The 22,805-nt window shown below is 40.7% G+C and overlaps 1 protein-coding gene across 1 annotated transcript; it reads right to left on the bottom strand.

Annotated features, from left to right (window-relative positions):
- CLDN1 (claudin 1) lies at positions 5,857-21,628 on the bottom strand. Its single transcript, NM_001244539.1, is given in 4 exon segments — positions 5,857-6,393; positions 8,731-8,815; positions 11,129-11,293; positions 21,179-21,628. Coding segments are annotated over 4 exon segments (636 nt in total). The 5' UTR covers positions 21,402-21,628; the 3' UTR covers positions 5,857-6,230.

Below are 22,805 nucleotides of genomic sequence, written 5' to 3' on the forward strand. Positions count from 1 at the left end.
TTCGATCCCTGGCTTCTCTCAGTGGGTTAAGGATCCAGCATTGCTGTGAGCTGTGGTGTAGGTCACAGATGGGGCTCGGATCTGGTGTTGCTGCGGCTGTGGCGTAGGCTGACATCTATAGTTCCGATTAGACCCTTGGCCTGGGAACCTCCATATGCCACGGTGTGGCTCTAAAAAGACAACAAACAAACAAACAAACAAAAGACAACCCTACACATTGTGGAGTTTCTATCATGGCTCAGTGGTAATGAACCCAACTATTACCATGAGGATGCTACTTCAATCCCTGGTCTTGCTCAGTGGTTTAAAGGATCTGGCATTGCTGTGGCTGTGTAGACCTGTAGCTGCAGCTCCAATTCAACACTTATCCTGGCAAACCCCATATGCCCTGGGGGTGGCCTTAAAAAGACAAAAAAAGAAAAAAAATTCTGCTCTATGAAGTGCTCTAATGTGTGTTTATTCAGAAGAATTTTTGAGCAGCTTGATCCTGAGTGTTCCATAGCTTAGTGGTTTGCAAGTCAGAAAGTGCCTTGTAAGCCCCTGGGAAACTTATATCTGACACCCTCCTCTCAGATATTCTGATTCCCCTAATGTGGGTTTAAGTCCTAGGAACTGGGAAATTTCAAAATCCTCCAGTGTTTATACCTTCCATGTAGTTATGGATAAGAACTACCGCATGGGGCCAAGTTCTTTCTTTTACAAATGAAAAAACAGTGGGTGGAGATCTCCATAGCTCACCTTGGCTGATCAGTGGCAGAGCTAGTGCCAGATTTCAAGTTCACTTTTCTTCCCACTTAACACTCTTCACCCTGCTAGGGCCCAGTATAGGTCTTATAAATTCTTTACATCCTTTAGCCTTGTCTGCATTTAATGGTACTAGGCCTAAAGCAAGTGGTCCATAAATATTAACTTAATAAATTTGTATCTCCTAATTGCTGATCCTGGCCACATGTAGAAAAATCTGTCAATGGAAGATAAGCATACAACATACCAAGAGGTCTTTTTTATATGTTGTTTGGGATTCGGTTGGCTAAAATTTTGTTGAGAATTTTTGTGTCTATATTCATCAAAGATATTGGCCCATAGTTTTCTTTTTTGGTGGTATCTTTGTCTGGTTTTGGAATTAGGGTGATGGTGGTGTCATGGAATGTCTTTGGGAGTGTTCCTTCTTCTTCAATTTTTGGAAACATTTAAGGAGAATGGGTATAAGTTCCTTTTCGTATGTTTGGTAGAATTCGCCTGTGAAGCCATCCGGTCCTGGACTTTTATTTGTAGGGAGTGTTTTGTTTTTGTTTTGTTTTTTTTGCCTTTTTTGTCTTTTCTAGGGCCACACTCATGGCGTATGGAGGTTCCCAGGCTAGGGGTCCAATCGGAGCTGTAGTCTCTGGCCTACGCCAGAGCCACAGCAACGCAGGATCTGAGCCGCATATGCAACCTACACCACAGCTCACGGCAATGCCAGATCCTTAACCCACTGAGTGAGGCCAGGGATCAAACCCACAACCTCATGGTTCTGAGTCAGATTCATTAACCACTGAGCCACAACGGAAACTCCCAGGAGTGTTTTTATGACATATTCATTTTCATTTCTAGTGATTGGTCTGCTCAGTTGATCTATTTCTTCTTGATTCAGTTTTGGTAGGCTGTAAGTCTCTAGAAAGTTGTCTATTTCTTTTAGCTTGCCAAATTTGTTAGCATACAATTGTTCATGGTATTCTCTTATGGTTTTTTGTATTTGCGCAGTATCCATTGTGATTTCTCCTTTTTCATTTCTTATTTTGTTTATTTTGGTTTTTTCTCTCCTTTTCTTGGTTTGCCTGGCCAGAGGTGTGTCAATTTTGTTTACCTTTCCAAAGAACCAGAACTTGGAGTTCCCGTCGTGGCGCAGTGGTTAACGAATCCAACTAGGAACCATGAGGTTGCATGTTCGATTCCTGGCCTTGCTCAGTGGGTTAAGGATCTGGCATTGCCATAAGCTGTGGTGTAGGTTGCAGACACGGCTTGGATCCTGCATTGCTGTGGCTCTGGTGTAGGCTGGCGGCTACAGCTCTGATTGGACCCCTAGCCTGGGAACCTCCATATGCTGCAGGAGTGGCCCAAGAAATGGCAAAAAGAAACAAAACAAAACAAAACAAAAAACAAAAACAACTTGGTTTTATTGATTTTTTCATCTCTATTTTATTGATTTTTCTCTCTGATCTTTATGATTTCCTCCTTTCTGCTGACTTTTGGTTTTGTTTGTTCTACTTTTTCTAATTCATTTAGATGGTGAGTTAAGTTGTCGATTTGAGATTTTTCTTCTTTGTTGAGGAAGGCCTTAATCACTATCTAGTACACGGCGCAAATGAAACTTTCCACAGAAAAGAAAATCATGGATGTGGAGACTGTGGTTGCCAAGGGGAAGGGGGAGGGAGTAGGATGGACTGGGAATTTGGGGTTAATAGATGCAAACTATTGCCTTTGCAATGGATAAGCAATGAATCCTGCTGTATAGCACTGGGAACTATATCTAGTCACATGATGTAGCTTGATAATGTGAGAAAAAAGAATGTATATATGTATGTGTGACTGGGTCACCTTGCTGTACAGTAGAAAATTGACAGAACACTGTAAACCAGCTATAATGGAAAAAAAATAAAAATCATTAGAAAAAAAATACCATGAGGTCTGCAGAGTTTCAGAGCACTGAGAACATTTCTCATTGTGTTTTAAAACTCAGCAAATTGTCCCCACATAGCCTAGAACCTGTAGTCACTTCTGTCAGTTTCCATGGTACCAGCGAATTGTAGAGATTTTAGGGCTGGCTGGGGGGTTCCTGGATTACGTCTGGGGTCAGGAAGGAGGAGACTGCAGAAATCTTACACCTCAGCCACACAGAAGAAGGGAAAAAATCCACTCCCAGATTTTACTGGAATTAACAACAGGCTTAAAACATGGGGATATGGGAATGGTATGGAGATTTCCCTGGAGCTGGGCAAAGGTCCACATTGAAAGTACTAATCTATGAGGAGGAGAAAGGACTTGGTTTGCAGGACAATGGCATCTAGGTAGGAGGAGTTCACATGGAGGGGGGTGTCTACCTGGTATAATTGACAATCCAGGTTTTCTCTTTGTTCTTGTCAGAAACATCTAGGAATTTTATTTCCTCTCAAACTTCATGGAGCTGGATCCCTTTCCAGAGATTTAAATTCTATAGAGTGTGGGCGATTCTGATACATCTACTTAAAGAGCACTCAAATCAAACTGACAATAATCTTAGTCTCTTACCCTTAAGGCTCATGTCTGGGACTCTGCTGTAGGCCTGCAATTCTTTGTTTACAAAGCAAGCCTGTCTCTTTAATATGGAAATTGCATGGGGAGAGATGTTTTCCAGATAACGAACAAATGCATTTCTTCACTTGCTTTCCTAGGAAGTAGTTTCGATCATAATCATTTCAAAATCAATAATGGATTCCTAGGTCTCCTTCTCTCTTCCGGCTTGTGAGGAGCACAACCACCTCAGCTTTTGCAATGATTTACAGTTGGCTGTTTTATCATTTGGTCATTTGTTGTAGCATGTCCTCTTTCTGGGGATGAGGAAAAGGAAGTCACTTCTCCTGACCTTCTCTCCTGTCACCACCCTTGGAGAGAAAAGAGGGCATTCCAGTGGGTGGCGTCACTCAAGTATTTGACAGATGGCCCAGAGGCACCACAGCTCTTTCCCAGGGACACTTAGTGAGTCAGATCCTATCCCAATCTTGAAATAAATGATTAACAAAACAAAAGATTTATTTTATATTAAAAAAACACAATTTATTGAAAAAGAGTAATGCTTTATACAAATTCCTATTACAAAACCCCCAAAACATCTATTTGTTTGTTTCCAGGTAAGGTAGCAGAGTACAAAAATATCAAAATCGGATAAATTCTGTTAACAATTTTGTTGGCCACCTTGGATGGTAGATTTCTTTTTTGAGTCTAGCCACTAGTAACCACATGTATTTTTGCCCATCATTAGGATCTATGTAGGTAGCAGAGACTCTTTAAATTATACATTCCAGGGGCATAGACTTCAGGTTTGGAAGATACACTGAAATTGACTGGGTTCAAATCCTAAAATGCATCCCTTTGGATGACTTCCTCTACATGCTTTCACTGTGAATTCCATCCCCAAACTACCTAGTCTAGCAGTGACAGCTGCCAGCTAATAGCAACACCTCTGATGACACCACTTAACAGATATTCATTCACCTTGTCTACCCTCACAAGGTAATACAATTCAACAAATCTTCCATTCTTTGCTTTACCAACACTTACACTTCTATTTAACCCATTACATCTGCAAGCTTGTCCTAGGTCAAGTCTGCATTCCTGAAAGGAGAAAAGCTTAGCCACAAAAAGCATCAGACCATACTGACTGAAGAAGACTAAGACTGCTCTAGAAACATTTTCAGTTAGTTAGCTGAATCTCACTTGAGTGTCTCTTCACTTGAGAGGCTGGTTAAGGCAAGAAAGCCATTTCTTAAGTGTTCTCTCTTTTCAGTCGTTTGAAAAATAATCCACAACCTAGGCACTTAAATTCCTTAATTCTTTCCCCTCGTACAATATTTTTCACCTTACAAAACCGTATTAACCTGTATCCCTTCTCATTGGATCCCCACAACAGCCCTGTGAGGTAGGCAGGTCAGGAATTACAATCCTCTTTTTATAAATGAAGCAATCTAGGGCAACCACGTGCCTTGCCCAAACTGACACAGTAATTGATAGCACCAAGGCTCAAATCAGACCCTGAAGTCAACACCCTTTCTGTGACATCATCTTGCTCAAGTGAAGGAGCGTTTTCCACAGAATGGAAAGCTCTGAGCAATTGTTAAAATGGAACAGAGCACCAACAACGTGGTGGCCACAGCTGTAAGGAAGGAAGTGGGCCTGTGGAGAAAGGAAGGTGCTGAATGATGTGAAGGCCTGTGTGTAGTTTGGTTCAACGACTTCTTAATAGACAATTTAGCAAATAAAAACACGACTTAGGCATATTTCATGTTCAAAGAATGAGCATAATATCAACTAATTAATACTTACACCACTCTACCAGCTGGTTAAGTATCATTATCTCAATTTGACAGATGGGAGAAGAGGAGAAAAATGAAGTGACTTGCTTACGGCTACAGAGAGAATATTTGTCATCAGATTATCTGCAGAAAGCCTAGCACTTCATTCAGACAAACAGGCCACCCCTTTCTGGGAAGAGGTAAACTATATGACAAAACAACACAGTTGAGGAAGGGAGGAAGAAAACAGGTTATTTGGGAGGATATACAACTGTGAAAAGTAGCTCAAAAAAATCTAATCAATAGAATTGTGTTACAACACCTGAAAGCAGCACACAGCTCCTCAATGGGACAAATATTTTCAAAGCAAACAAGCACATTAGAGGTCAGAGTACAGGGAGCATGTGGGGGGAAGGTCAACAGGAATGTATCATCTGCTCACACAGAAAGATCTGCTGCCCAAACTCTAATTTGTTAAGTCTTACTGACTTTAGGAATTAACCTGTATGCATATAAAATGTGTTATCAGACTCAAGAGTTAAGCCTAACCTCACAAAAAAACAAATAAATGCATGAAGAAGGACTGACTGATGACAAAGCAAGTGCTGTAAGAGCATAGTAACAAAAAAATAATATGACATAAGCATATGTGAAGAACTGAAATAATTCATATTTGGTAACGTAGGTCAGGTCTTCTGTGAAAGACACTAAAAGCTGACGAAGGAGGTAAATGATATTTGACCCATTATATATGTGTAGATAAAAATGAAGAGAAAAATACCAAATAAACTACTTATTTAATCAACAGAATTAAATATATTTTTTTTTCTTTTTTAGGTATATTTTAAGTATGCTTATGCCAACATAAAGAGAATAAGAGCTTTTACTAATTTTTTATAGAAAAAACATGTATATGTACATATCTATATATATTTAAGGACCGCCCTCTCCCCACATTCGAGATGATTACTCAGTGGGAAGCAGTAATACACATGAAAATGGCTTCCCTCCTGTATTGAGGAAAGGAGATAAAATAAGACCATGTCATTTTTAGCAATGGGTATTTTAAAAAATAATGTTTTTTTTGGTTATACCACAGTTCAGACTCTAACAGTCAAAAGTCGAAGATCTCAGTGTCAATGACAGTATTTCAATGTCCATTTTCTGGTTGTTCCCACACGGTTTTGTCCTTTTGATTCTGTGTCACACGTAGTCTTTCCCACTGGAAGGCGAAGGTTTTGGATAGGGCCTTGGTGTTGGGTAAGATGTTGTTTTTCGGGGACAGGAGCAGCAAAGTAGGGCACCTCCCAGAAGGCAGAGAGAAGCAGCAGCCCAGCCAGTGAAGAGAGCCTGACCAAATTCATATCTAAAGAGACAAGACAATGCATTTGCTTAATCAATGAACCATGGGAAACTTTTTAAATAAAATTAAGGAACAAAATCACTATCATACTCACTATATTTTTTCCCCCACAATCCCCTTAAATTTTGTCAAGTACTTTAAAGCTTGTGAACATGTACACATGAGAATGTTTACACTGCAGTTGTTGAGAATTTGCAATAGTAGTTCAGGCAATGTGGTCCTCAGAACCGGGTTAGTTACACAAATGTTTCCAAAGAATTTTCCATGTGTAGGAAACTTGTAAAGCATGTTTGCCTACTTTTAGAAGTTGGGTTTGGGCCCTGGTTTGTTCCTGGGCTAGAACTTAATGTGTCAGGCTATCATCAAGTAGCAACCACAGTCCATAAACTGCTAGAGTGTGATGGAGACTATTTGAATTTTCAATAGTTAATCCCTGGTACCTATAAACACTGAAATCTGAAATGTATGGTTTTGTGACAAAGACTCCTAAAAAGCCCAGAAATCATTCTAGATTAAGTTGACCCAGGTGGATGTATTAAGTTATACTCCTGGGACAAGATCTGTGGCTGAGGGTGGGCAGTAAGGATGGAGAGGAGTGGATTTAGTTATAAGGCCTGGGTTTGCATCATCTCAACTCTCAACTGCTGAATGGTGGGCTAGTAACTGCACCTCTCAACCTCAGCTTTTCTTAAAGTAGGACAATACCATCTGCCTCACCTTCAGGATCCTGTAAGACAATATAAATGAGTGTACAGAGCCTAGCCATTCATAAAGCGCTTTCATATCTACTACTGGTAACATTTTAGCCTACTGCCCTTCAGCAGCTTGTCTCTACATGGTAGATCTTACTGGGTGGGTTCCAACACAATCATTGCACTATGTGTCCTCCTATACGTGGGTGATTATATAAAAAGCAGCACACCTTATCTCTCCACCACTGGGATTTTTCCTCCATTCATCTTAGAACTCAACAAACAATAATTACATCTTAACAGCCTGGCTCTGAAGGTAGTTATTAGGCTTTAAAGATGTGAACACAGTGAGACAAAGAGCCTTGTCTTTGATCAAAGAGTGTCATTACCTGAGAGCCAAGTGTCAGCCCTTTAACTTGCACAACTGGCAACATTAAGAAGGACAGCCTTTGTAAAGTTGTTTTTATGGTTGTGATGAAACACAAAATTTCAAAATGGTAACTTTTTTTTTTTATAAATAAACTGTTTTTTTCCTAAATAAGATTAAACTGTTAGGATGAAATATTATTTATTTATTTATTTATTAACTTTTTTAGGGCTGCACCTGTGGCATATGGAAGTTCCCGGGCTAGGGGTCAAATTGGAGCTACAACTGCTGGGCTACACCACAGCCACAGCAACATGGGATCCTAGTGGAGTCTGCAACCCACACCACAGCTCATCAATGCTGGGTCCTTAACCCACCGAGTGGGGCCAGGGATCAAACCTGCATCCTCATGGATACTAGTTGGGTTCATTACTGCTGAGCCACAATGGGAACTTCTATTTATTTATTTATTTTTGGCCATGCTCATGGCATGGGGAAGTTCCCAGGCCAGGGGTCAAATCCATGCAATAGCAATGACTTGAACCAAGGTAGTGACAATGTTGGATCCTTAACCCACTAGGTCACCACGGAATAGCAGGAATGAAGTATTATTTGTTAACCTTTAAATTAGTACTATTTTTTTGATCAGCCATAAACTGTGTAATAATAGTAATTACACAAGTTTCAGATAATCACGATTAAGTGTAAATATCAGCATATACTGCAAAAATGAAATTTCAAATATATTAGTATCTATATTAATATCTTAAGAAGTTAAAATACAAAAAAAGGTCTTGCATACATTTGGAAAGTACACAGTTTGGAACCTTTCTACTTTGAGGTTTGTTTTGTCATCTATATAGGCTGTTTTTTTTTTTTCTTTTTTTGCCATTTCTTGGGCTGCTCCCCTGGCATATGGAGGTTCCCAGGCTAGGGGTTGAATCGGAGCTGTAGCTGCTGGCTTACGCCAGAGCCACAGCAACGCGGGATCAGAGCTGCATCTGCAACCTACACCACAGCTCACGGCAACGCTAGATCCTTAACCCACTGAGCAAGGCCAGGGATCGAACCCGCAACCTCATGGTTCCTAGTTGGATTCGTTAACCACTGAGCCATGACAGGAACTCCTATATAGGCTGTTATATTTTCAAGTTTGACAGAAAGTTCCATAAAATTCTGCATAGCAAATCAGGGAAGCTGTAGCACTAACTGGACTTTGCAGAACACAAAAAAAGGGTATTTTCTCAGAGAAAAAACTATTTAACACATGGATAGGATTACCTGGCATTGACTGGGGTCATGGGGTCATAGAATTCTTGAACAATTCTGTTACCATACCATGCTGTGGCAACTAAGATAGCCAGACCTACAGAAATTCGAAACAAAACACTGTTAATCACTATGGAACACTGAGCATAAATATAGTTCATTTATAAGTATTTTACAAGAATGAAATCTCACCAGTAATGCTAGACTTTTTTTTTTTTTAAGGCTGCGCCTGCGCCATATGAAGATTCCCAGGCCAGGGGTCAAATCAGACATGTAGTCGCCGGTCTACACCACAGCCACAATGCCAGATCCGAGCCGATTCTGCAACCTATACCACAGCTTACAGTGACACCAGATTCTTAACCCACTGATCAAGGCCAGGGATTTGAACCTGCAACCTCCTGGTTACCAGTATGATTCATTTCACTGTATCACAGTGGGAACTCCTAGACTTTTTTAATTTAGTCCATTTTAATTCAGATGACTTTAGGGAGATTAGAGGTTCAGATATAATTTATTCTAAGTATTCTCTAAAGGCAGACAAAAATATTAGGTTGGAGTTAGGCATAATTTATACTGTTCATGTTGTCATTCACTTATAGTTCAAGGTCATGGGCATAAATGACACTCCTGGAAACAGTTCAGCAGATTCATGTCATTTAAGATCTCTTTCAAATTTATGATTTTACATCAGTGTACTAAACTACTTTTGATAAAGCCAAAGTTGTTAGCATTATGTCTAGTTGCTTACACAAGGGAAGATGAACACCCTTCTACATTCCTCTTGACCAAAACTCAAAATTTACATTTCTGAATGATCAAAATGAAAGGAAAGAGCTGGATAGCAGGGACGAGCAGGACCTGTCTCAGAATGGACCATCCTATTGCCCCACTGGCCGGATATATCAGGCATTGCCTTGAGATTGCTGAGATGCCACATCAGATCAACACATGCAGCACACTCTCTCAATTTCTCATGCCTTTTGCATTTCAGTAATGCCAGAGAAACTTCTTAGCAAAACAATCCACTCTGTCTTTTACAATATCTCAAAAATTCTCTTATCCAAAGAAATTCAATGACTTCTTTTTATAGTCATTCTAAAAATTCATCAATTTAGACTCATTAAACATTTCTATGCTATCTCTCTTACCCCTTCCTCCCATTAAAAAAAAAAAAAAAAGTGGTCCCATTTAATTGCCCCTGATACTTGAGAGAAAACACTACTGCTTTTGGCTGCTCAAGGAGAACATGAGAATGCTCTGGAACTTGCAACTCACACTCCCTAGGAAGTCCCTGAAACTATGGATGGATGGAGTGATGGATGGGAGTTACCAGAAGGCAAAAGAGTTCTACGCAATAAGTTGATTCATAGCCTTTGATGTAAAATAAAACTATTGGGAATAAAATGCTATCTGTGCTTTTTCTGACAGGAGTAATTTGAATAAACTTTAATCAAATCTTTAGCAAAGGCACAGGCACTCTTCCTTCATTATTGATGAAATTTGCATACTTTTATTGAAGAGAAAATGAGAAAAAATATCTAATTCTAGTTTTTTCTAGTGGTAGATTATAATCATTGTTGTCATTTTCAAATACAATAGACTACTATACACAGTATATAGAGTGGTCTATTTCAAAACGATAGACAACTACTTACATAATCTATAATAGTCTATTGTTTTATATACACACAATTTTATACACACACACTATCTTATTTAAGATAAATCATACTTTAAGGCTTTATAAATGAATTGTCCATGTCTTCTTCTTGCTCTCATTTTCTCAAAACTCACACATCTAATTCCTTAATCAACATTTAAATAAAGCAATAAATACATATTTCTTTTTTTTTAGGACCACACTTGTGGCATGTGGAAGTTCCAAGGCTAGGGGGTCAAATTGGATCTGCAGGTGCCAGCCCACACCACAGCCTCTCCGCTGTGAGCATAGATCTCAAATTTTCATGTAAAAGCCAGCTGGACTTAAGGTTTCTATGTCTTCAGATTTTAAAGGAAATAAATTCAAACAATGCAAGGGCAACAAGTCCAACATAACCTAAGGAAACCAAAAACTAGATCTTGTTTGTTTGTTTTGTTTTTTTCATTTTGTTTTGTTTTTTAGAGAGGTACCCGTGGCATATGGAAGTTCCCAGGCTAGGGACTGAATTGGAACTTCAGCTGCCAGTTAGGCACCACAGCCACAGCAACACCAGATCCAAGACACATCTTCAACCTAAAGTGCAGGATCCCCAACCCACTGAACAAGGCCAGGGATCGAACCCACATCCACATGGATACTAGTCAGATTCATTTCTGCCTGTGCCACAATGGGAATCCCCAGAAACTAGGTGTTAATCCATGCCATCTGGAGTTTAATAAGATCTAAAGGAGACAGAGCCTCTCTTACCTGAAATAAGAAAGATCACTCCCCCAATGACAGCCATCCGCATCTTCTGCACCTCATCATCTTCCATGCACTTCATACACTTCATGCCAACAGTGGCCACAAAGATGGCTATTAGTCCCAGCAGGATGCCAATTACCATCAAGGCACGGGTTGCTTGCAAAGTGCCTGGAGGAAAACATGTTAGAACATGTAAAAATCATGCCTAGATCAAAAGAGAAAAGTGATAGAAGACCAAGTATATTTCAACACCACATGGAAGAAAGAAAATATAATTAGGAGTCAGGAGGCCCCAGCGCTAGTAATGTTTCTGCAGATAAACAATACAGTTTCTCCCCTAGAAAAACAAACACCTAGTGACTGATGAGTAAGAATCCCTCCAGCTCTAACATTTTATATTTTCAACATTAAATTCGAAATCCTCTGAAAAAATAATTAATGATCTGGTTGAATAAGCTTAGCATAACTAATACATTTTCAGTCCTTACTAGTGGAGCATTTAGAGTATTTTATTTCTGAAATAACAGTCATGTGTTATCCCTAATGTTAAACCATTTATAATTAAAATGGTTTACAATATATTCTGGTAATAGTCAATAACTTTATGCTCTAGTCTTCAAGCTGCAGAAAATCTGGGTGAGTGGATTTGGAAGATAAGAAATGAATTTCTCAGGAGTTCCCATTGTGGCTCAGCAGAAACAAATCTGACTAGCATCCATGAAGACAATCCCTGGCCTTGCTCAGTGGGTTAAGGATCCAGCATTACCATGAGCTGTGGTGTAGGTTGCAGATGCAGCTCTGATCTGGCGTTGCTGTGGCTGTGGTGTGGGCCAGCAGCTATAGCTCTGATCTGACCCCTAGCCTGGAAAACTCCATGTGCTACAGGTGTGGCCCTAAAAAGGCAAAAAAGAAAGAAATGAATTTCTCATAGATTATCATGGCTGGATAAGCAGCATTTTTGTATTTCCAGTGAAAGGTGTAGGGTGGGGGTTAGGAATACCATTTTCTTAGAACAAAACAAAATAACCTTTGAGATGCTATTTTGAAATACAACAGGTTTGTATTCATTTTTAAAACTATTTAAACTGCCATGCAGTAAAGTAGCAGACAATAATTCAATGTAGTATTTCTCAGAATTCCATTAATCTCCTAAGGTCCTGTTGTTGTCATTAGTGCACCAAGTCATACTCAGTTACATACAGTGAGATATAAGAGATTTATGCCCATACATTTCTTAAAGAATAAAAACCAGATACTATCACTCTGGCATGAAAGGGACGTTCAAAGAAAAAATTAGCTGAAACCATGCTAGCTGGATGAGTTTGATTAATTCTAGATTTATTTCCTCCTTCAAATAAAGATCATCATCTTTTTGATGGTGTTAACATGAGACAAATATTTTTGCAAATATAAGTGTAATTTACATGTAACAAACCCTGCTATCTTGGGTAAGCTACTTATTATTCTTAGGGTCCATGTTTCTATTATGCAAAGTATAAATGATGGTATCTCTTATCAGGAAGTTGGAACAATTGACTTCTTGCTGACCTTCAAAAGTGGCTGACAGGATGGAAAGATTTTGTATCTCACTATCTAATTTAGACCTGGACTCAGTGTCAATATTTTTCGTGGTTGAGAACTTAGGCTACAAATCACAGTTAACACTAAAGATTTCTAAAACATCATTCTATTTTAACTTATTAATATTTACACCTTTGCCATTACCAGGCAATCTAGGATAAAAATCATAAAACTCTTTCTGAGAAGTATCGAAGGTATTTTTTTTTAATTGTATTTGAGAGATATTTGGGAATGCAAAATAAATTTTACTTAATTTAATGAAGAAATAAACCCCAGGCCCTCCCATGCTCCCCTATGAGGTCCACTTCCCCACAAACGTGTGTGGGCAAGGGGGCACCTTACCCACAGATTTATTGTGAGATTCCAGGGCGGTATAAGAACTCCTGCATCAAAACACATGTTTCATGGACCATGGGTTTACCAGGAACTAGAGCTGCTTATGAGAGTATTGTGAAACTTCTTCCTTGGAATCACAAACCACACTGTAGCATGAAGCAGAAAGTACCAAGGACTCCACAGTTATGGCACGTCCTTCCTCCTGATTTACCAACAGTTTTTACCAAGACGATCACTGCTTAGAAGGAAAATGAAAAATAAAGTAACTAAGCTCTTGTACATAACAAAGATTTCAGATAGGATCCTAACTTCTTTCTACTCCAAAAGAAAGCATTTCAGGCAAAGGAACCCTGGAAGAGGAGATGGTGAAAGTCATAAAGATGATCCACATGCCTGGAGGACAGGGTGACCGCCTGTTCATTTGCCTGAGACTCTCTTGGCTTAAAACTACAAGACCTGGAGTTCCCGTTGTGGCTCAGAAGTTAACGAACCCTACTAGTATCCATGAGGTTGCGGGTTCGATCTCTGGCCTTGCTCAGTGGGTTAAGGATCTGGCACTGCAGTGAGCTGTCGTGAGGGTCTGGCATTACTGTGGCTGTGGTGTAGGCCAGCAGCTACAGCTCCGATTCAGCCCTTATCCTGGGAACCTCCATATGCCATGAGTGTGGCCCTAAAAAGACAAAAAAAAAAAAAAAAGAAAAAACCCACACAAAAAACTACAAGACCTGCCTTCTGAGAAGGTCCTCAATCCTGGACAAACTGGGATAGCTGGTCACTACCAGGCAGGAGGCATTTACCATACAGGACTTCGCAAGCTAGGTTAAGGGGTTTGGAGTTTATGCTAAGTGTAATCAGAAGTCACTGAAGAGTTTAAGGACAGGTGACAGGATTTTTACCCTCTGCTTTCCAATGATAGTGCTTCAAGTACGTACAGCCTCTTACATCTCTCAACCACTTTCTACTTTCCATAAAGCCCAGTTTTCCAACCTTTTATTCACCCCTTTGGCTGCATTTTCTGATATTTAAGTCTTCCACTTTGTTTGAATTGTAGGGCCCCAAACCAGGCCCAGCTTCTGTAATAATCATTCTGATATGTACTTCATGTAAAAACAGCAGGCCACAAGCCCAGCAGGTTTGAGCACTTGGATCACAAAGTATGCTTTAGGAAGAGTCGGCTGGGCCCCCATCTCCTGTGTCAGGCTTGTGTAAAACCACCCAGGCAAGCGAGCACACGGAACAGCCCCTCCAGGGCTCCACCTGCACTTGCCTGGAATGATCTCATCTTTACTTTCTTCATCCCGAGGTTTGCCCCCCTTTCAGTTCTCAAAGAAAAGGCATTTAATCCATGCCCCATCTTACTCTTTCCACTACTTTTCCAAAATTTCTAAGGGAGAGGGAACAGATATTTCTTTTTGTTTGCTGCAAACCCTAGTATGCATTATTTCTTTATAGAATAATGTAGCTCTTGCATAATGTGCAAACAATGGAGAAAATGGAAAAAAAAAAAGCTATACTTAGGAATCATGTAAATCACATAGAGCAAGGGGATCATGTTTCATTCTTAAAAATCTGATAAAGCAGTAGTGTTATTTTGTAAAGCAATATGCTTTTCACTTATGTCCTGACATCCACTGGTTTATGAAATGTCTTTGGATTTTACAATGCTAGATGGGCATCAAACACAAAATTACATCTTGCATTATTGGAGACATTTGGATGGATTTTAACTATTATGATATGTGGTAGCGGAGGAGAATGAAAAAATACAAAAAAAGGGGTGAGAATCATAACAACATGAAAAGTCAGTTGGGTATACATAATGGTGGATTGCAAATCAAAATAAGCAAGTGTTGTGTTACAGGTTATGAGGGTTTTCTATGTGGATAAAATCTAAAGTGTCATGTTACAAGTTATGAGGGTTTTCTGTGTGGATAAAATCTAAAGTGTTGTGTTACAAGTTATGAGGGGTTTCTATGTGGTTTTAAGCTGGAACCAGATCCTTCAAGTTAACGTCTTACGGAAGCCTTTTAAGTCAAAGATCTAAATTATGGAATTGTGAGGCCCTTGAGGACTTGGGCCAAATATTTGTTCGTATTACTATATAAAGCATTAAGAACAGTATCTCTATTTAACATATCTTCATCCTTTAAAATTTAAGTTTGAACACATCTTTATCCTTTAAAAATTCTTTTATGATAGGTAAAAATACTCATTTGCTAAGCTTCATCTTTGAAATAATTCTGAGAAACACCTTCCTGGAAAGCCTATGAATACCAAAACCTTGGTACAGAGAGCCAGATCTAGTTTAGCTCATTAAAACTACAAACTCATTTAGGGAGAAAAAAATTAATACTTTTTGTTTAACCCCATATACTTTTTAAATGTTCTAAAATTTAAAATTATGCATCTAATGAGCTTCCAAGATGAAGCTTTTCTTGGTTGGAACACTTTGACTGGCAGAGCAGAGAAGGTGCAAAATGTTTGAAAACTATAAAATGTTTGAGACCAGAATGTGTAAACAACAAGGTCCTACTGTACAGCACAGGGAACTATATCCAACTGCCTGGGAGAGACCATGATGGAAAATAATATTTAAAAAAAAAAAAAGTATATGGAGTTCCCGTCGTGGCTCAGTGATTAACGAATCCGACTAGGAACCATGAGGTTGTGGGTTCGATTCCTGGCCTCACTAAGTGGATTAAGGATCTGGCATTGCCGCGAGCTGTGGTGTAGGTTGCAGACGTGGCTCAGATCCCACGTTTCTGTGGCTGTGGTGTAGGCTGGTGGCTGCAGCTCCTATTTGACCCCTCGCCCGGGAATCTCCATATGCCGCGGGAGTGGTCCAAGAAATGGCAAAAAGACAAAAAAAAAAAAAAAAAAAAGTATATACATGTATGACTAAGTCACTTTGCTATAGAGCAGAAATTGGCACAACATTGGAAATCAACTATGCTTTAATTTTAAAAAAGTATATTTTAGACCAGAGAGATATGTTATGCCTTGAACTATTAACTCTGAGTTGGTCTGCTTGGATTAAATCCAGAAGCAAATATGTTCCTTTCTGGTCCATTAAATTAGCAGATACCTCTGCAATATTATTATCACTGACTAGAGTTGTCTGTGGAGAAAATGGTTAGCAAACATTCAAAAAGTTACACTATTGTTTCTCATCATTATTCAGCAGTATGTGGAGAAGGCAGTCTTTTAATTATACTTAGCTAGACTGATAATCTTGAGATTAAAGACTCCCTAAGGAGTTCTTACCACTTGCAACCTGAAAGTATAATTTGAAAACACACTTACAAAGATCTCTACTTATGAGACAAAAATGAATTAGAAGTTACTGATCTACTACAGTGAAGTTAATCACCATAAGCGCCGAAAGACAAGCAGAGGCAAGTCAGTGGAATTTTTTTTTTTCCTGAGGCATTTCTAAAGTCTTACTACACAAGCAGCAGAATCTCCTTTAAATACCTGGCATTGTTCATGCCACTTACTAGCCATATTACTTACTATATTATTACCCCATGTACTATATATCATAAGTAAAGTCGATCTTAATTATTATATCTGTATCCTCACATGGTCCCTCTTTGCATCAGTAGTTGCTTAGTAAGTATTGGGCAGATAAAGAAACTGACCACTAGGAAAAAAAACCCTCTCTTCTCCTCTGCAATTAAATGAGCTCATCAGAGAAGGTCACAGAACTATATTCCCATGACTTCTTCACTTATTAAATCTTCCACTTTTTACTCAAGTTCAAAGTTTCTCAAAAGTTCTCCTTGGTAGCATTTCCATTTTATTGCTGGATAAACTGGGGGCCACTGGGTGTGACCTCAGGACTCCAGCACAGTCAATATCTGTGGTCTGGGATAAGGCAAGACTCACTACTTTTCAGGATACCCTGAGCAGTCTTGCTCTCTTCTTTTGTTTCTTAGATTGTCTCATGATTAAATGTATATTTTTATGTCACCTCTGTGCCATTGACTCATCACCTCAATCAAGGAAAACCTGAACTCTATCACTTGCTTGTCTCCTTTCCATTACTGAAATTAGTAACAAAGAATGTTGGTGATAGAAGGAATCAATGGCACTTTATCAATCATCTTGGCTGCATCCCTAGCATACAAGATAGGGCCTGGCTCATGTTTGGTGAATGAATGAATGAGTCACGAGTTCATCTGCCCATACCTCCCACTCTGCCCTATTTTACATGTGGGGAAACCACAGCCCAGAGAGATTGAGTGGCTCACTATCATAGCCATGGCGAGTTTGCGCAAAACCAGAATAAGAATTGGGAACTCAATGGGAGTTCCCATTGTGGCACGGTGGAAATGGATCCGACTAGTTAACCATGAGGTTGCGGGTTCCATCCCTGACTTTGCTCAGTGGGTTAAGGATCCGGCATTGCCGTGAACTGTGGTGTAGGTGGCAGACACGGCTCAGATCCAGTGTTGCTGTGGCTGTGGTGTAGGCCAGCAGCTGTAGCTCTGATTTGACCCCTAGCCTGGGAACTTCCATATGCCAGGGGTGTGGCCCTAAAAAGCAAAAAAAAAAAAAAAAAAAAAAAAAAGCAGAAACAAAACCCCAAAGATTTGGGAACTCAAGCCCAGGTATGGGTTTTGACTTTCATTATTCAAGAATCAGAATTAATTCCTGAAACAGATTTGAACACCCATGGCCCCTTGAACACCCTTGGTTCAGCAGGCATAATGCAGTCTAGGAAAGTATAAGCAGGTGCCCTCCTCTCTGCCTATGCTTCAAAGACTGTCCAAGTCAGTGATTTCGTTCTTTGATTGAGCCTGACATCATGGTGAGAGTGCTGGGAAACTTCACCAACGACCAATACTCATTAAAGCACACCTACACACATGTGGATTCATGCAAAGCAAGTTGAACAGGCTAGAGGAGGTTATAAACAAATTACAAAATCCCAAGGCTAGATGAGACTTAGAGAGAGTCTAGCCTAACCTCCCATTTGTCTGAGGCTTGGATTTTCCCTATAACATTCCTTCAAAATGCTTATTTATTCCTCCACTTACACACCTCCCACTACGCAACCTCCTGGGGCAACCCAGTCTTTGGAAAGCTCTAGCTATTAAAGTCAAGCCAGAAGAAGCAATTAACTAAGCACATGAAATAGGCACTAGCTTGCCAAAAGTTTGAGAATTGGATCAAAACAAGGCAGGACGTACAGTTTAATCAAGAAAAGTCTACTGCAATTTGATCTGGCACTCTTTTTCTTTTTCTTTTTTTTGTATATTACAGCTATCAGTCATCAGTGTCAATAAACATCACATACTTGGATGGAAGTGAGATCATCTCAGCCATAGTAAAACCACAGTCCGCAGTGTAAGATTTGTTTCTCCAGGAAGTTCCTCACTTACATTTTCATATACTGCTTTGCAAGATCCACCTCAGAAAGTCCTGCTGTATCTTATTTCCAACACTGGCTGAAGCACACTGTATCCCTTTAGACACTGTCATGTGCTTTTTATAGCTGACTCTGGTTAGAGCAGGGGAGCAAGAGCTTTTAACACATCCAGTGCTATAATCTTGATAAATCCTCAATCTGGGCCCTCAGTTGCCAAGTGGGCTCACTAGCAAAGAGAACATGAAACAATTTCAAGAAATGTCTAGCGAAGCTTTTCACCTAAAAGCACGTCGTGGAATGCAACTTTTACAAGGAACGCTACTTATATGTACAGATAATCCTGTTCAACTAACTCTAGATGTCACGGGACTGTACCAAAACCAGCCAATGAGTCACCTCCTCAGGTCTCTACACCAGGTGGGCGTGAGCTCTACCGTCCAGGTGTAGAAACAGAGATAGGTCGGTTCTCTGGGCTCCAACCAAAGGCATCTAGTGAATCACTGGCAGGTAGGGGAGGGTACCTGTGAGTCAAGACTCCCTCTTCTGGGAGTCAGTTTTGAGAAAAAGGTCTTGGCCCCACCTTGGATAAACTCTGGCTTTAACCAAAACAAAAAGAGGAATTTGATCTGGAGTTTAAAGATATTCATGTGGAAGAAATCTCCAAAATGTATATGGGGGGTGATATTGTTTAGTTCCACAGCTTTAAAAATTGTAACAGCTACATTAACTAGAAATAAATGACAATAAAAAGTGTCAATAAATGACAATAAAACAATACTTTATCACGTGTAGGGATGACCTGTTTTGAATATTTACAACATGGATTAATTGGATTTTTTCTGATAATTTACAGAAGTTAAAAGGAAACCTATTTCAACATGTGACAATGAACTATTTTGATTAGAGGAACCAGAGACTGAAATTGCCCTTAGAAACATCTCCACCTGTCAGTTTCTCAAAATGCCACCCCCAAATGCCTGACACAATTCCTTACATGTATTTATCTCTCCATGGGGGAGAGTCAATGACTATACAAAGGAGTACACCTAATATACTCCTTATATTTGGCCTAAAGAAATCCTAATATGGGAAATTTGAAAAGCCGAAATAACAACACTAAAAAGCTCCATGTGTACACTGACTAACCAAATTCCACAGGTACTCAAGGGGCTTAAACGGATTTGGAACAGATTTAACACCTCTGAAGTACATAGCTTTTCACAAAACCATATTCAGGAGATAGACAAAGCAACTGAAGTAAACCTGGGCCATGATAACAGCGCTTCCAGGTATCACACAAAGGGGACAGGCTTGCTTATCTAGGCAAAGGCTAAGGAAGCTTTTCTTCCAGTTAGTTTCAAGGCATGGAAGACACCAGGTTCAGGAAAACTAATGTTATATCTCAAGGAAGACACTCCAGCCATGAATTGTTACTATCAAAGTTAAGTAGGGATTTCATGAGTTTCTGACAGGGCTCTCAAAAACTTTTGTTTGAAAAAAATAATAAAAGGAAAAAAAAGCCATCTTGTCACCCATCTCTCTCACATCCTTAGGACTATTTTTCTCTACATAATGCATTTCAACTTGATAGAAGTAAGAAGTCAACATCTGCTACACAGCAACTCCTTTGTGGAAGACAGAAACTTAAAGAGGACCTGGCCTCTGTCTCCTGACACCTGCACTCATCAGCTGGGTCTCCTTTGAGGCATTTGTCTTTAGCGCCTCAATTTTTTATTTTTATTTTTTGCCTTTTAGGGCCACACCTGCAGCACATGGAAGTTCCCAGGCTGAGAGTCAAATCTAAGCTGCAGCTGCTGGCCTACACCACAGCCACAGGCAATGCCGGATCCTTAACCCACTGAGCAAGGTCAGGGATCCAACTCGAATCCTCATGGATAACAACTGGGTTCAGTATCGAAGAGCCACGATGGGAACGCCTAGTGCCTCGTTCTTGCCTTCATATTAGTAGAAGGGAGGTTGTTTAGAACTTTTCTTTCTCATCCTCCTTTTTCCATAGGCCACCAATCTTCACTTCCTAAATTAACACTACACCTCTGCCTCCTCTGAAGACCCCTGGCTTGAAAGCTAAACCCTTCTGGAGAATCTTAAAAGACTTCTTCAAAGATTCATGGGAGGGGATGCCTAGGGGCCTCCTTCCTTTACTAGATCTTAAAAATCAAAAGAATCAAAAGATTCAAACTAAACTCTGAGCAGAAGACGCTAGGTTGAGACAATATATATCGGAATGCGATTTTTCCCAGGAAAACTCAAACTAAAGATAGATTTAAAAATGTATTCAATAACTTTGGGATTATCTATTTAATTTTATAAACTTGAGAAGCTACCAGGCTCCAAACTTTTCACGGCTTACCATTTTCCTGTCCCAACCATAGTTTTTCAACTCTTTATACAGAATTTTAGCATGTCCAGGGGAGGCCTAAGAGCTCAAGTTCAAGTTTGGCTTCACTTGCTCAATTGCCACCCCACTGTCAGGGGCATATAAGATGAAATCACACCTGGAAGAGGAGTAAAGTATCACCCAGAGAGCTAGAGAAAAATCTAGAGCTTGGTTGTGGGCCTCTTTTTCTCCAAACCACAGATCTCTCCACTTCCAGCACAGGATAAGAAGACTCGATCCATCGAACGTTGACAGACATGTAATTACGCAACAGAATCCTATGGAGTAGCCACTACTCCAAAACGGAGTCACTAGGGGGTTGGGATCCCTGGGTCCTGGCTGCGGGAGTGGGGAATGCACTCACTGTTCAGATTCAGCAAGGAGTCGAAGACTTTGCACTGGATCTGCCCGGTGCTCTGCGACACGCAGGACATCCACAGCCCCTCGTAGATGGCCTGGGCCGTCACAATGTTGTCACCAGCGTAGGAGTAAATCTTCCACTGAGGCAGTGCGGTGCTGACGATGGAGCCGATCCAGCCCAGGAAGGCCAGGATGAAGCCCAGCAGCTGCAGCCCCGCGTTGGCCATAGCTCTGGCTCAAGGGCCGCAGGTGCACAAGGCGGAGTTTGCAGGTGCGCACCCGGGACTCCCGGGGGTGGAGGAGCCGCGCGGAGGAAGTTACTGCGCGGAGCTCGGCTCCCTGCGCCGCAGCTGGAGATGCGAGGGGTGCAGGTCTAAGGCCGGGTGGGCGCTGAAGTTGAGAAGCAAGAAGCTGCTGCTGCTGCTCCCGGGTCGGGACTGAGACGCGGAGCCACTGGGCGCCGCAATTTAAAGCAGCTCCGCCCAGGACCCGGCCCGGCCAAGGCGCAGCGCCCCCTGACGGTTTCAGGGCGGCTCGCTGGGAAGCGAGAGAGAGAGCCAGAGCTGGGGATGGCCCACGCGCTGGTGGCTGGAAGGTCCCGCCCACGATGTGGGGACACCCCGAGAAGGGTAAGATACGCAGGGTCCAGCGCTCACTTCCTTTCACTTCTCTCCTCGCTCTTTCCCTCTGTGAGCCTTCCCAGACGTTCGTTCCATTCATTCAATCTACATTTATCCATAAATTACTATGTATGTCTAAACACTAAAAATGCATCAAGATAAAAAATAGAGACTTCAAGAGACGCAGTTTCATTTTAAACTTTTTTTTTTTCACTTTCTGATTCAAAAGCGTTTCCTATCTTTCTCCACCCCTTTTCCCTCCCTCACAAACACTTCCCTACCTTTTCTTCAGCCTCCTCCCCTTTCTCTTTTCCTCCCTCTGCCCCCTTCTTCCCTTCATGTTCTCTCCTAGAATCATACACTTCTGCAAGGGTTGTAAGAAATCTTTATACTTTATGGATTAGGAAACTGAGACCCAGAGAGGGCATGCAATTTTCATATGCTCACACAGCCATTGAGTAGCATATCCAGAACTTGGTTTTCAGCCCACTTTGCTTCCTAAGACATCCCACCTTGACCAAAATATATATCCTTTTATCAATTAGCATCTTTATGAAAATGAAGCCTACCCTCTCCATCTTCCCCGCTCCTCACAACACACACGCACGCACGCACTCACGCACACACACACACCCAGCCTCTTCCCCACAGCAGTGTGTTTCAGAGCAATGATTCATTTCATTCTCAGATCAGAAGGACCTGGACAGTGCCCCCTCCCCCCAACCCAAAGAGTGTTTCATTAATGAATTATCATATGCTATTCATCAAAGGGGACAGCATCTAAAAACACCCTCTCCCCCAATAGGAAAAGGACTGCGATTTAGGAAGTCCAGGTTCTGGCTCCAGTTGTAGTGACTGGCTATGGCCAACGCCTTAGGTTTGACTCTAGTTCAGCCTTTAGTTTCCCTTTATGGGTCTCCAAGGCTTCCTTCTTTGTAGTTACTTAGAAATGTACCTTAGGTGCTGTGGTTTGGAATAATTAAAATGTTTTCCCAACAGCTTTGTGTCTGT

Source organism: Sus scrofa, chromosome 13 (assembly GCF_000003025.6).
Source record: "Sus scrofa isolate TJ Tabasco breed Duroc chromosome 13, Sscrofa11.1, whole genome shotgun sequence".
Lineage (NCBI taxonomy): Eukaryota > Metazoa > Chordata > Mammalia > Artiodactyla > Suidae > Sus > Sus scrofa.